Genomic DNA, 15,892 nt, shown 5'->3' with positions numbered 1-15,892 from the left:
TTAATAATTGGCTACTTTATTAATAATTGATAATCCATAATAATTTCACGAAATCTTTAATAATAAACAGTAAAAGCGTGAACTATCAGTTGGCCCGGTAAGAAACTTAACACATTGGCACAATGATTCACTGTTAAACTTAAGTCGTGAATGCCTTTGTCTTTCTTTTACCTCTTATGAAAATTTCTACATGTACATTAATTAGTTCAAAGTCTCATGACATTTTGTAATCATTAGAACATACATGAACCAGATACTAAAAGTAGGGTCTTGGAAGAAACAAGTGATGTTTATATACATGTATGAATCTCAGCACGTGCACCGGTGGATGAACAACATACATCTTGCAATTCGGCATTTATCTACGCACTTCTTCTGAGAAAAATTAGTTGAGACTTAACAAAGTCCCACTAGACACGCTATTAAACGCAACAACGAGGAAAGCTGCCGGCAACAGCTCAGTCAGAACTTGATCATGCATTTTGCCGCCAAAAAAATATTTCCCGCCAGAAAATGTCTTAAGCTGAAAAGAGCACTTTTATTAACTGAAAAGTTCACAGCTAATCATAACTTTTTGCATACATTTAAACTTGACATCTATTTTTGCTTCTCATGCAAAATTATTACTTCAAGTAGATAAGATTTCTGAAAAAAAAAAAATAGCTTGGCTGTCAGCTTTCACGCAAAAGCGGAAAGTACTATGTCACGCATTGATCAGTGTTGTCGTAAAGAAAATTATGCAAATTTGTGGTGAAATGAACATTTTAAGATCTTGTCAACTTTGATAAAGGTTTCAAAGGAGAAAAATTGTTTCATTTTTGCAGTTCACATCTGATAATTTATGGGAAAATAATAGGACGTGATCAATATATTTTCATCAACTGTGACATACTGTGTAGAATTTATTGAAACGCATGTGACAATGCAAAACCTATGAATGCAACTGAATGAATTTCTTACTAGAGTACAGGATCAAAACCTTTTTGGTACGTTCATTGAATAATGAAGCATGCATAATACAGGAAACTAGCTTTCTTTGAAATAATTCTTATTTAGCAAGAGTTTATCATGCATCATCACACATTATGTCGGGCATGAAATGTAATGCGATACTTTTTTCAAAAAATTCCCTTTGTGAGATTAACTTGAAAAACGGGTTTCGGTTCATATAAATCCACCCTGAAGTTAAAATATGTCTTATAGCCCCTGGCTATCGGACACAACTTTCTCTGCATGCTGAATTCTCAAACTCATTAATAATTTATAGAGATAATACAAAGGATATCAGTACCATGAAGGACTGGAGGTTTGGAAATGCAATCAAATAATATTATTATAAAAATGGTGAAACCTTGCATTGAATTCCTCCATAGAATTATTAATGGTTTGAGAAGCCACGTCAACCACTCAAAACAGTGTTTCCAATGAGATTTTGAACAAGTCTCCTGTAACTCAGTGGTAGAGCATCCAAACTGGTAATCGGAAGGTCTTAGGTTTGAACCTGATAGGAGCACACAGATTTTTTTTTTCTGAGTATGCCTGTTTCATTTACTGATTAATACATCAACCTCAAAGTTGGTCTAAAAATATAGACTGCCCCTCCAAGGACTCTGGAAATGAGATTAAAGATGGCAGAGGAGGACGCCATCTAGGTTTGAACGTAAATCGTAGAGGCATGGAACGAGAATTTTTCATCTTCATTCGTGTTTGCCTTTGCAATGGGCCGGTTCAGAATATATGCGTTATCGAAGAGCGTGCGCGCAGAGTTTGCCAACAAGCTCTTGATACTGAAATAATTGTTGCGTTTTATATTTACCTGCGGTCATTGACATCATAGTTTTCCTATTGAATCGGAATAGCATGGACAAAATAAGCATTGGCAGGGCAGGGAGACAAATAGAGCTTTCAGATCGTAACTTGAAACCGCAGACGAAATGGAGCTGCAAAACGAAATTAGCATGTTCATGTTCTTATACAAATTTTTATGAGTTGGCTCTATTTTGTTGAATTTTGGCATAGAAATTAAGTTAATAGTTTTGGACTTTGAGTTGAAATACTTTGGACAAAATAAGTTTTAACACAGGTCAGTTTCGACAAACCAGTTATAATTGACCCCGAGAATTGATCTTTGCCCGTAACTTTACACAGCATACAAAAATAACAAACAAATATTCAACGTTTTATGTAAAATTGGGGCTTTCACTATATAGCCATACAAAAGTTTCTTTTTTAAACATTGATACAAATTCAATTGTTGCCAGTGAACAATATTTTTCTACGCAAGACTTTCACAAACAACAGTTTTATAATACCTGAGTCACGCAACGCAGACAAAGATTTCTTGTCTCACTTGGACTACTTCGCTTACAAAAGCTTTTTGGAGAAGGGAAACATGTTTTTAATGTAACGAGGGTTTCTTTAAAACAGTTAAACAACGTTAAGTCTTCAAGAAAGATCTACGAAGTTGCTAAGTTGGTTAGTTACAATTTTGAACAACTATGTCTGACATGAACGTGAAGTTGACCCTCTGGAAACTTATCCAACCATTCACCCCTCCTCCCCTCTGGAATTTCCTGGGCCATTGATCCCCCACCCCTCTGGAATTTCCAATTCCCTCCGTGGTGGGGGTATGGATATTTTCTGGAACCACACATTTACATTTTGGAACATGTAGTTCACATGTGTGTTTGCTTGCGCATTTGTGTTTGCACTGTTCATGCCCGGGGGGGGGGGGGGGGGGGGGGGAAACAGACGGGGATGCTCGTCGTCTCACTTAGGGGTGTAAATTTTGGATTTTGGTCTCGCTTAGGGTGTTCCGGGCAAAGCGCCAATATTTTAAGCCGCCAAGATCTCGTTTAGGATTCCGTGAAGAAACACAGAATTACGCGAAGAGAAACAGAAGTCAAATTTTCTTTTTAACTTGTTTTGTTTACCGCATTAGGGGTCAAAATTTGCTTAAGCCACGCCCAGATTGGTCTCCTTTAGGGGTAACAAAAAGCTTGAGCCACGCCCAGATGGTCTCCTTTAGGGGTTAAATTCAAAATTTCCGACGAGCATCCCCGTCTATTCCATATGGGAGTCCCCCCACGGGTGTTCATGTGAACCAGCCCTTACACTGTATCTGCTGGATAACGTTCTCCAGTCCTTAAACAACTAGGACCTGGTTTTCAGACCTCAATGGTTTCTAGAATCTATCTCTCTTCCTGTAAAATCTTAAATGCAATCCCGTTTTCAGACTTGCAGGTCAAAATGGTTAAAATCTGTACCCTATAATTTCAGACCAAAACATCACAAATACCATACCCTTTGGTGCCCTGTGCATAAGACTGAGTTACAAATATCTTGAATGGAAAATTTAAGACCACCTTTCCCGGATTTCAGTGATGGAAAAATGGTCATTCTTGGATCATTTTCTTTGTTGCTTCGATACAGGCTTAAATACTTGTGCTTGAGCAGCTTTATCATTTATCATTTTTATGCTTGCTCAACCTTAGTTATCTTAAGTTTACATGTGAAATCACTAATAACTGAGGCTGAAAAGTGTAAGAACAAGCAACAAAAGCATCAAACAGTCTTCCTCATCCACCATCTAAAAGGCGTCTTCGAGTAGAGAGGGAATGGAGACAAAAATTCCTACACGCATGCGTGTGTGCTTATGCTTATGTCACAGTAAATGTGACGGCTGTTCTCACTACAAACAAGAACCTTGTGCTTGTGTTTGTGTCACTAGTGAGGACCGGGCTTAAATGGTAAGCACCCTGCAATATCACAGAGGATGTAGGCATAAGCTAACATCATGTAATGCATCAGTCAATTCCAGCTGTGCCCATCCCCCCCCCCCCCCCTTTAGAATTAGGATGTTTTGAAACTAAGCTTGCAAATGCCCCACAGCCAAGGACAAAACGTTGTTCAAATGCCCCTGGGTAGGGGCTCAAAAAGGTTTTCTTTTCTTCCTTTCTCAACTTATTTGCAACAAAATCTAAGGTAATAGGCGTTATCACGGTTTTCGACGCCATTTTGACGGGTAGGCAAACAGGCTTGAAATAACAGTGTTTGTATGAAAATCCAAAGTCAAATAATTTTCATAAAACATTGCTTCTGAAAAATTCATGAATTGGAAACTTTTGGCACTAGGAAAAGGATTTTAAGAGCAAAATTGGAGGATTGAGCTGTGACAGAAAGCGTCCAGTCGAGTTGTGAACTTTCCATACATTTGTCTGTATAGCGAACCAGCCATGAACTGTTACTTAAAATAGTTCACGGAAAAAATACAGGGAAATGTATGGAAAGTTCAAAACATGACTGGACGTTTTCTGTCACAGCTACATCCCTCCAATTTTTTTCTTAAAATCCGTTTCCTAGTGCCAAAAGTTTCCAATTCATGAATTTTTCAGAAGCGATGTTTTATGAAAGTTATTTGACATTGGATTTCCATACAAACACTGTTATTTCGAGCCTGTTTGCCTACCCGTCAAAATGGCGTCAAAAACCGTGATAAGGCCTAATTTAGGCCAAATTTTCGGTGAAATTTAGTCCTAGCTTGGTCTTGCCTCCCGTAGTATTGTAAAAATATGTCATTCTGCAGCTATTGTGCAAATGACTGGACAGTTTTAAAGTCTAAAATGAAAAAAACAAACCCTTTAGTTTAACTTTGGAGCTTTTCAGCACGACTTTCCAAAACTACTAGTCCAAACAGTGAATCACCTCAAGGTCGCAAAAACATGACCTCTCGACCTATTCAAAATAAACATTCAAAAGCCGAGCCACTCACCGCCTTCGCATCGTAGCACTGCTGTTGCACACTTTCCGTCTCTTACTTCTTTGTACCAAAAGAAACACTTCCTCCCCTCCTATAATCGATTGAGAAACAACAGAATTCGAAGCACTTTGTAGTTTGAATGAAAGATCAAAAGATGGCGGACTCCTCATCTCAAGTCCCAGTCCCCTGTCGGTTAGCGATGCGGAGCGCGCCACGAAAAACCACGCTAAATTTTGGCGCGCTTTTTAACAAAGTACATGTAGTTTGATATTGTCAAAAGGTAAGGTAAACCCTGTTCACTTTGATTCATTATATTGTTGACTTTCATACAATCACATGCACCTAAGTACACATACACACATTTGTGAGGGCCCCTAAAAAGGGCCTTTCAGCCTTAACGAGAATGAAAAATATCAATTTAGCTGTATTTTCCTCTCCACTCAAATATTAAGTTGAATTTTTATGTCTTTTGTCACCGATCTTAAAAAATAACCTTTGTGTGATTTTGTGTGTGACTGAAGGTTTTTGTCGGTGTGCAAAACACTCGAGTCAGGGTGAACAGAGTGGCACTGATCACGAGGAGGGACACATTCCCAAATTTGCAAGCTACACCGGGAGAGGGAAGGGTGTAACGGATCGCGAGGACTAACGATGACGTCACCAAAACTCACCAAGACTCAGAGAAAAAGCACGTTCGATAAGACTAGGTGCGTGCAAGATTCTATCAAGGTCTACGACCACGATATAATTCTTTGCAATTAACGTGACAAAATAACTTTTTATGCAGGATGGATCAGGATACGAGTCTAGAATATCCCGGCAGCATATTCTTATCACTGACAGTTTCTGTTGTTCATTATCATCTTTGACATCTAACTGGTTCCGTAGTTAATATATGTTTCCTTTTGTGCCAGGTTCGGTTCAATTTTTCGCAGCTTCAACTCATCTTGACAGCAGATTTGCTGTTGAACTTTCTTAATTATAGAGTTTGTAAAAAAATTCCATGACTCCTTCCCAAATGGAATGGAAGAAATTTTACCTTAAAAAACCTAAAATGTTCATCTGAAAACGCCGGTTTTAAAGCTAGCTATGCATGTTCTCATATTTTGACAGCCAGCCAGCTTTTCAAATTGCCAAAAAAAAACTGATAGTAATAAATCAATCATTAGCAAAGTATTCGTTGTCTCTACAGACAGAAACACATCTAGCCCCTTCCCCACAATATTAGGAAATTAAGTTTAATTACTTTCGTGCATGCTCACACGCCCCTGGGTGAGAGAATTTATAGACCCAGTCGAAGGCAGTGTTGTGTTACAACTTGGTGTTACGGTATAAGTCACATGACGCCCCCTTTACACGAAGAGCAAACGTCCCGTCCCCTGCAGTCTTTCCTGCTCGTCCACACTTCGGCTGATTACCGCAACTCACAACAATCACTGTAAAAGCATTCCAAATACTAATTCTGCCAACTGGTCAATGGATTTCTTTAATAGAATCTCCCAGATGACTCAAAGTTTACCGTTACATTTCTCCCAACGGCGTCAGGAGAAGCTCTTTTACGAAAAGCTAGAACTGCTGCAAACAACAGATCAAGGAGACAACCAGTTTGTGTTCCAAGGACAGTGCATGGTTCTTGGCAATTCTGGAGTTGGTAAAACAAGTCTTGTAAAATCACTCACTGGAGAGTCATTTAATCCAAAACAGGCCAAAACACAGGGAATAGACGAATGTCTTGTAGACGAGAAGTGGAAAAGCCTCAACATAAAGGAACTTATCTTCGGAGACCTCTGGAGATTCTTTTCCTTTGGTCATTTGCAAGTGCTTTTGATTGGAACTGGTGAAACAACCAGTAACGTCATCGTTGAGGATTTTTTGCTATGGAAAAGAGGTTTTCAGTTCAGTTTACTATTATGGGCTATTATGGCTATACTCCTGTTGATTCTAATGGCATATAATGACTATCTTCCCGTGGGTTTGTTTTTATTTCAATTGACGAGTTCGCTTCCAGAGATTGCTCCGTTTTGTGCTTTCCACTTTGCCCGCAATAAATTGCGATTTTCGCTAGCTACGTTCAGTTTCATCCTCAGGCGTCGGGGATACTTGATAGGTGTATATCTAGTTTTGGTTATATGTTATTGGGATGTAACTTGTGTTGAGGGCGCCAGTATTCGTGCGATACTTTTATCGACATTGTTAGCTGGAATCCAATTGATGGCTTTATTTGTCTTAATAGGGCCGATATCAATACCGTTTGTTAACGATCAACATTGCTATACGGTCCGCCTAATTCGGAATCGATTGACTATGGTGCATCTCTGCCTTTGTCGGTTGCTATTATCGATCAATATTGGATTAATTTCTGGCTTTGTAGCGGCATCGCTTGTGAGCATTTCTTTTAAACCTTTGAAGGATTTCGTCATGCAGTACACGTCAAATTGGGAAACAGTTATTCGCCCCTTTGGTGAAGGGGAAATTCACTTTTGCGTTTATCCTTTTGTATGGCAATTTCCAGTCGTATGGTTCGAGCCTAGAATGTTTTCAACGATATTCGACGGGTCTTGGGGACCATATGCACTGATCATTGTTCTAATCTTTTACCACTGTAAATTAGCATGGTATTCATGCAATTTCTATTTTGCGATAATTTTCCCTTTATTTGTCTGCTACACCTTCTACGTGGAATTGTTTTGTTTCCATTTAACAGTCCCTGGCAATTCTGAATGTCCCAACAAGCTGATTACACTAGTAACAGGGAATGCAGAAATGAATCAAAAAATGTTGAAAGGTGCCCTGGACGCAAAATTCTCCTCCATAAAATTGAAGATCCTCGATTTTGCCGGAGACAAAGACTATTATGCTTATCATCACATATTTCTTAGGAGTGATGCCATTAACATTATCGTATTCAATATGGCTGAGTTTGCAGGGAACAATCTCAGGGATATAACTACAAAAGTTCAAAGACTTCAGTTCTGGTTCGAATCTGTCTCCAGCCATGTGCCAAGAAAATCTCCAATATTCCTTGTTGGGACCCATAGAGGAACCATGGACAAGAACTCCATGAAAATTTTAAATGGACACTTACGACAAAGCCTTTGGAATCTCCACTGTGATGAGCTGGTGGTGAATAAAGATGAAGACTTGATCTTTTTTCCTGTTGAGAATTCTTGTGGACATAATGACATTGGAGTTCAGTGTCTTCGAAAGGAAATTATTTCTAATGCTGAACAGTGCAAGAAAACTATCGGTCGTGAAGTTCCTCTGACATGGGTTAGAGTGCAAGATGCAATCATCAGCCTCCAAGAAAAGAAACAGGCCAAGTTCTGTGTTACATTTGCAGAGTTTCCAAGGGCATTTGACGACTTTGTTTGCAACAGCTGTTCAAAGGACACCCTAAAATACTTCCACGAGAAAGGGCTGGTGATTTACCTGGACAAAAATCAAGATGTGGATCTGTCAAACTGGGTTCTTCTTAAGCCTGAAATACTGGTGGATATTATTATCCAACTTGTCACACCACCCCCAGGGAGTACTCAACAAAGAGGCTTGAGGCATGACTGGAATCTTCTCCAGAAGAAAGGGATGCTGACGAAATCACTTCTGAGAAGCATAATATCTAAAGTCAAAGAAAATGAGGAAGCCATGACTGCATTCCTTGAGGAATATGATTTGATCTGCCCCTTGATTAACAAGAAAGTGGAAATGTGTAACCCACATGAAGAAAATGAAGAGCAGCCAACACACTTTGTTCCCTCCCTGCTGCCAATGTCTTCAGATGGGGTCAAACTAGTATGGGATGTTGATGTTACAGATAAAAAGTTCTATTTGTTCTTTGCTAGGTTCCTTCCAGAGCCCTTGTTTCATCGACTGCTGTCTCGTGCCCACAAGAACAGTAAGGTGGAATTTCTAAATGGCCAAACAGTTCTGTATAAAGATGCTGGCAAGTTCTGGATGAGTCCTTGGCAACCTTACATGCTCAAACTGTTGAAGGAAAAGAAAATGATTGAAGTGACATTCAGCTGCAGGTAATGTAAAAAAATCGCAATTGATCTTTATGTATGTTCTTGCATCATTATAATCAGTGCAATGACTGGCCAATTGATCAATCAAACAAACACACTCTACTTACTCTACTCTAATTATGTACACCAGATTTGTACATGATACATCTGGCTCTTACAGGTTGCTGGACATTTGTCATCTTATAATTGTAGCATTGCCATGAAGCCACTAGAAGGTCATAAAACACGGCCAACTGGCTCAAGTGTTTTTGTTCACTTTCACAGTACCTGTTGAGAAGTTGAATTTGTTTATTATACACTGGCATTTTATCAACGACTTAATTACTAAGATTATTTCTTTATATGCCTTACAAATGAGTCAAAATTGTGAATGATTGTGAAGTATGTGAATGTTGGTAAAGAACTGCAGGTCACCATTCCCTCATATGTAACAAAATGAAATGCTAGAGAGGTAATTGTTTGCAAGAGGTCTAGTTACAAGTGTTTAAAGAAAAAAATTAGTATTAAGCACCAAGAACAAGTGATTGCAAAAGGTAACTTGCTTATGAAATATGGTCACTTTGGGCGACTCAGTAGCATTTTACCTAAAACCAAAGCTGTTGTAATTTGGTTTCAAAAGTAGATACGTTTATTTATGACTGTCTTTACCATTGTCAGCCATCTACTTGACAATACGTTCCGTGATTATTTTTAATTTATTATGGTGCTTAAAATGTGAAATCACAGGTTTACTACTTAAGAGTAAAAGGTGAAAACTTACACGTAAAATGCTAACTGAGTTGTGAGGACCAGTGAATGAAAAAGAAGTCACCTTATAACAAAAAGGATTTGGAATGAAAATATTATCATTTAATGGTGGTAAATTACTGCTCAGTATTAGTTTGAAGCTAAAAAAAATATGAATAATTATGCATGTTATTTTTTTAGCAGAAATCGTGGAATGAAACCATCAGACATCTTGTGTCAAGTATTTTCCATGGTAGATGGAATCTGTAAAAGATATTTCCCTTTTATCAAGTTTCACTGTGGCCCAGGCTGTCCTTCATATGCATGCCCTGGTCACCAAGACGATTACTTGATGTCACCCCCACCTGAAATGGCCCAGAGCACCAGACGACATGTGTACAATGTTATGCCTGGACGCCAGGGAGACAGAATTGCCTTTCTGTATTGTGGAAACCGCAGTTTTGAAGATGAGATGGATCAATGGGTGCCAAAGACAACAAGGTTAAGTTATTATAGTTATTGTATCATACATTTTCCAAGTTACTTTTAACTCTGCTTATAGACAACTTTCTACCACGGACAGTTTACTATGAAGACAAATTCTCCAGCTAAAATAACTCTTCCTACATTTAAAGCCTGCCATATGATAATATAAAGGTAATACATCTTTTAGCTTAATTAAACTTGCACAAGGTCCTTGGGATGTCCACTTACATGAGGTTTGAAGTGAATACATGACTTTTTTATTGCTAATTTGGTTTCCCACTATTCACCTGCATGAGGATTATCTGGTTATTGTTGTTTTTTTTGTTTTTTTTTTACATAATTACGCTGAATTGCTAGCTCAAAATGTCTATCAAGATCATTGAATGCACTCCCTAATCTTTGATTATTACTGGTCATAGATGTAGTTCCATATAAATAAGAAGCATTGAACCCTTTCAATAAATTAATATTAAAAAGTCTTAAATAAATATTTAGAATTAACTAAAATTAATTGTAAAAACAAGAAGGTATCCCAGCTAAATTAAACAAACAAAAAACACATGCACTTGTATTCTTACTTTTACATAATAATTTATTTGCTTTATTCTACAGGACATGAAAAAGGTTACAATAATTGCTAATTATTAGCAATACTTATGTCGGCGACAAGGAAGATCAAGCCATCAGTAGCTGTAAGCAACAGCTAGAATATAAGAGAAGACAAACATGAATGGCTATTCACATCCACATTCATTTTGATTTCTGTATACATGGAAGTATTTAATAAATTATCACAAAATGTGTAAGCTATCATGCAAGTCTGAACAATCATTTAATTTTTGTTAATTGTTGATCATGTATGTTTTTTTCTAAATTTGTGTTAGAATCTGTAAATTACTTTTTAATCTGTACAAAACACCTAAGTTAATTTCAGTCCTGGTTGTCATTCACCACCTTTTTAGTTTCTTCAACACATTAACACAACTTTTGAAAACAACTGCATGACTAAAATTTTATGTGAGATGTTTTTAAGTGTGGTGCCTAATTTATCTCAATATAAGCTGATAAAATTTACCTTATGATTAAATGCCCAACTGTGGTAACCTACATGTATATAGCTACGAGTCAGTTTATTTTTATATTTAGTAGTAACCAGGTTCATGTAGGTTAAAGGAAGCTTATCTGATTACACAAGTAGCTAACAGTTGCAGTTATACTTACAAATAAAGATCTAATAATTAGATCTTGAGATGTACATACAATCATTCTCAGAGATATTTGATGATGTGGTTTTAAATCCATTAATTATTGTTACTAAACTTTAAGAAAGGGAAGAAGGATGTAAATAACATGTTTGTATAACAATTATGTTTCCATCATACTTAATATATAAGTAATAATTATCTCAAACACAAGGAAGAGTGTTTCATCCAATCTCCAAACTCCAAGAAGTGGGTTGAAAGTTTTTTTAAAATCAACTTCAAAGTGTTTGGAGATTGGACAAAACACTCTTTCTGAAAGTGTTTGATATAGCTTCTCAAACCATTTATAATTCTTGGCAAAATTCAAAGCAAAAGTTCGCCAAATTTAATGACAATTAAGATCACATTTCCAAAACTCCTTCCAGTGGTCGGAAATTTCCTTTGTTTTGTCTTCATGCTTTATTGACCCTTTCACTCCCATGATCTAAATGTTAATTCTCCTGACCGACTGCCATACATTTCTGTTTAAATTTAGTGCACAGAATTTGGTCTTACATCATTGAAAAACATCACCTTGTTGATGGTTTTCCTAATTCTCATCACCTGTCAGGTTGACAATGTATTGACAATGTAAGGAGAAATTATGTATTGAACAATGCTGGGGGTGAAAAGGTTAATGAGTTTGAGAAGATTGTATGAAAGACACCTATAATGAAAACTGGCATGGTGATTAAAGATGTTAAAGTGTGTTGTCGGATTTCAGCAAGAGTAAGCTTCACACACAAAAACAGCTCAAACTTTTCAGCAATTCATTCATGAATAGATGGCCCAGCACGTTACATGTGATCCACCTATTCTTAGGCTGTGATTTATGAATCTGTCAGAACAGGTGATTCATGCTCTCAGTGAGTCAAATTGACTCATTATGAGTCATTGAACAACATCATCTTGTTGATGGTTTTCTTAATTCTCATCACCTGTCAGGTTGACAATGTATTGATAATGTAAGGAGAAATTATGTATTGAACAATGCTGGGAGTGTATCATGCTGGACCATCTATTCATGAATGAATTGCTGAAAAGTTTGAGCTGTTTAATTGTGTGAAGCTTACTTTGGCTGAAATCTGACATATCACACTTCAACATCTTTAATCACCAGTTGGTCAATGATGCAAGACCACTTCAACAGCCTATATGTTATGGCTTATTAGTTGTCCATCTTGATAGCCTTCAGCAGCTACAGAACTACACTGGCTTCCAAGTAGATTTAATGCAATTTTGGGTTTCACAGCAATAAATATATATCCGAATTAGTCATTTTAAAATAATAGGCCACGCAAAAGTTTGTGGTTCTTCTTCAGCCAACAAATGTAATCACTTAAAAGACACCTGGTGATCACGCCTTTTTTGCAGCTGCACCTGGAACATTAGCTACCTGTAAGCATTCGCAGTGAGGAGAACTTTATGAGGTCATTAGCCTCTACAATTGTTTGTTTTAAGGTTCATTAGTTTAACATTATTTTCAGTGAGCTAATCTTGCTTTTGTTTAAACAAAGCTCAAGGGATTTAATGAAAGCTGTCATTCTGCTGATTTTACTTTTCTAGCAAACTTGATTTTCAAAATTATGCAACCTTTGAAAATACAATATTTACACCATTTCTTTATGAACTAATTAATTGTACTTCAGTATTTCTATGATTTTTGAATTCCATTTGTGACAATGTAAAAGAAATTGCCGTTAGCCTTCAAAGTGCACTGATTTGAAATTACACAAAGCCACATCGCCCCACACCCCCCTCACCTAATGCTTTGAGAAAAGGTTCTCCCAATCCAAGTAGAAGGTACTGTACTTGTACTGTCACAATCAATTTGAAACTTGAGCATTGTTTCTGCATGCAAGTCTTGGTTATGTGAACTTTAAGACTTGTTCAATTCCTGTTTCCCTTGGCCAATAAGATATTCAAATATCTGCCCAGAGTTGATGATGTCTTGAGTCTGTCTGAATTCTCAAACTCATAATAATTCCTCACGAAGCGAGGGCTGAAGGCCCGAGCGTAGCGAGGTTAATAAATTTGTCGGGCCGAGCCAGCCCGAGCGGAGCTAAGCCGCACGAATTCGAGCGAAAAATATATTTATATATATGTTTATATGGTTATATCTTTGAAGGTGTCCGCACAAAGTATGATGACGTCAGACTGTCTGGCGTTGTCTGGGGCAAAATTTGCATACACTGGAAAAAATAAGCGTGCATGAGCAAATTTCAACTACAATGTTAATCAATATTCACTGGATACAGAACTATCTCTCCAGAATCTTTTTCCTTTCTTTTAGAAATCTTTTTTGTGAAAGATTGCATTGAAGAAATTACATGTTTTGTGGCTGCGGTAAAATAATTTTCCGTGGGAAATAAGTTCATCGAACACGACAGCGCTGCACGCCCATTGTACATTACATCGTGTCAGAAATAGATTTTCAACCGCAAACTAGCCTGTGGAACTACGAAGAGACCATGCTCATCAAAAAAAAATCCTATGCCCCTTTTAACCTCCTCATTTGATGCTGCAATACGAGTAAAGAGGGCTTTCCACCCAACCCCAGCTTCGTGAGGTTTTGCGAGTAACGTCTTTCTAGTTTATAGAGATAATACAAAGGATATCAGTACCATGAAGGACTGGAGGTTTGGAAATGGAATCAAATTATTATAAAATTTGGTGAAACCTAGCAATGAATTCCTCCAAGAATTATTAATGGTTTGAGAAACTGTGTCAAACACAGTCAAAACAGTGTTTCATCTGATTTCGAAAGATCTTAAAGTTGGTTTAAAAATATCGACTGCCCCTCCTAGACAAGCAGTCAGGAAACAAGGACTCTGGGAACGAGATTAAAGATGGCGGAGGAGGACGCCATCTTGGTTTAAACGTAAACCATAGAAGCATGGAACGAGTATTCTTATCTTGCGTTTGTGTTTGCCTTTGTGTTGGTCCGGTTCAGCTCACATGTGTAAAATGTAAACACAAGCGCAAATGCAAGCACAAGGAAATGAAAAATTTACCATTTCTTGCGAATGGCACTTGCACTTGCATTTGCGTTTTGGTAGTTCACATGTGTGTTTGGGTGCGCTTGCCCTAAATTGTGTTTGTGTTTTTGTTGCTCGTGTGAACCAGCCCTTATCTGCTGGATAACGTTGTCCAGTCCTTGGTTAACCGGGGCCTAGTTTCAGACCTCGGTGGTTTCTGGAATCCATCTCTCTTCCTGTAAAATCTTTAACTTTTAATGCATACCCGTTTTCAGACTTTAAGGCCAAAGTGGTTAAAATCTGTAGCCTATTTCAGACCAAAACATCACAAATACCATATCCTTTGGTGCCATACCTAAGACTTAGTTACAAATATCTTGGACAATTCAAATGAAAAATGAAGACCACCCCTCCCCGCATTTCAATGATGGAAAAATGGTCACTTTGCTCTAGGCTTTAAACCAGCACCCAATAATAAACAGTTTCCTAGGATGCCTAAATCTTAAAAGGTTAATGCAAATGCAAACAAATCCTGGTTCCCACCAACCCACAATCCCAGTTTCACCGTCTGTGACGCGTTTGCAAAAGTCAGTGAGCACAGCAACAGAGTGCACTGACATCAAAGAGTATGATTGTATAAAGCATAAGCTAACATCATGTAACTGAAACAAGGTGGACTCAATGTGCAAGTACTGACTGGACAGTTATAAAGGCTTAAATGAAAAACCAAAACCGTTAGTTTAACTATGGAGCTTTCCAACACAACAATCCAAAACAAGTCCAAACAGAGTAAATCACTTCAAGGTCACATAAACATGACCTCTCGACCTCTCGAATAAACATTGACAAAAGCCGAACCACTCACCGCCTTCACATCGTAGCACTGCTGCTGCACACTTTCCGTGTTGCAAACGTCTCTTACTTCTTTGCAGCAAAAGAAACACTTCCTCCCCTCCTATAATCGTCTTTGTATAATCAACTGAGAAAACAACAGAAACACTTTGAATGTAAGATCAGAAGGTGGCGGACTTTTCATCTCTAGTCCCAGTCCCCTGACGGTTAGCGATAACGAAAAAGCGCGCTACATTTTGGCGCGCTTTTTAACAAAGTACAGTCGAACCTCTTTATTACGGACACTAAAACCGCATTTATACTACACAAAAAATCGGCAAGGCAAGGTGTCACGTTCCTGACAAGAACAATGCACTTAAAGTGCCCCTTGGACGAAAATTTCATTTTCCATCTTTTGGCATTTTCGTGTAGAATATGTCACCTTCTTACTCATGTTACCAAATTTCAATCCTTTACGGCGATTGGAAGTTTTTTTTTTTTTTTAGCTTTTTATTCGAGATTTCACGGCCGCCATTACTTGGCCTTGTTCCGGAAGTTAAGGCTCAAATTACAGGAAGTGACGTCATTGGCTCAACACGAAAAATTCCACATGGCTAATTTTCATATGGATTCTACTTCATAAACTGTATTCTGCTGTTATTTAGTTCGCAACAGCAGAATACAGTTTATGAAGTAGAATCCATATGAAAATTAGCCATGTGGAATTTTTCGTGTTGAGCTAATGACGTCACTTCCTGTATGGACAGAGACTGCATAAAAATCTTGGATGGCCACCTGAGAAGATTCCTGTGGAGTACGTAAAAAGAGTGGGTGGTACCTACTAATACA

General features: G+C 37.8%; 1 protein-coding gene across 2 annotated transcripts; it reads left to right on the top strand.

Moving 5' to 3' along the window:
* The first annotated feature begins 5,258 nt into the window (after positions 1–5,258).
* Positions 5,259–10,803, top strand: LOC146460768 (uncharacterized). Of its 2 annotated transcripts, none has more exons than XM_085087546.1 (3): positions 5,259–8,784; positions 9,712–10,008; positions 10,606–10,803. In XM_085087546.1, exons 1-3 carry the CDS (start codon positions 6,236–6,238, stop codon positions 10,610–10,612), a joined length of 2,853 nt encoding a protein of 950 aa, XP_084943672.1. In that variant the 5' UTR covers positions 5,259–6,235; the 3' UTR covers positions 10,613–10,803. The 2 variants fall into 2 exon arrangements, with proteins under 2 accessions (XP_084943672.1, XP_084943671.1); XM_085087545.1 differs by having other exon boundaries at positions 9,709–10,008.
* Positions 10,804–15,892: the final 5,089 nt, after the last annotated feature.

The sequence above is a fragment of the Pavona decussata genome, unplaced genomic scaffold (assembly GCF_977016875.1).
Source record: "Pavona decussata unplaced genomic scaffold, jaPavDecu1.1 SCAFFOLD_207, whole genome shotgun sequence".
NCBI lineage: Eukaryota > Metazoa > Cnidaria > Anthozoa > Scleractinia > Agariciidae > Pavona > Pavona decussata.
This window is presented reverse-complemented; position numbering and strand designations above follow the sequence as displayed.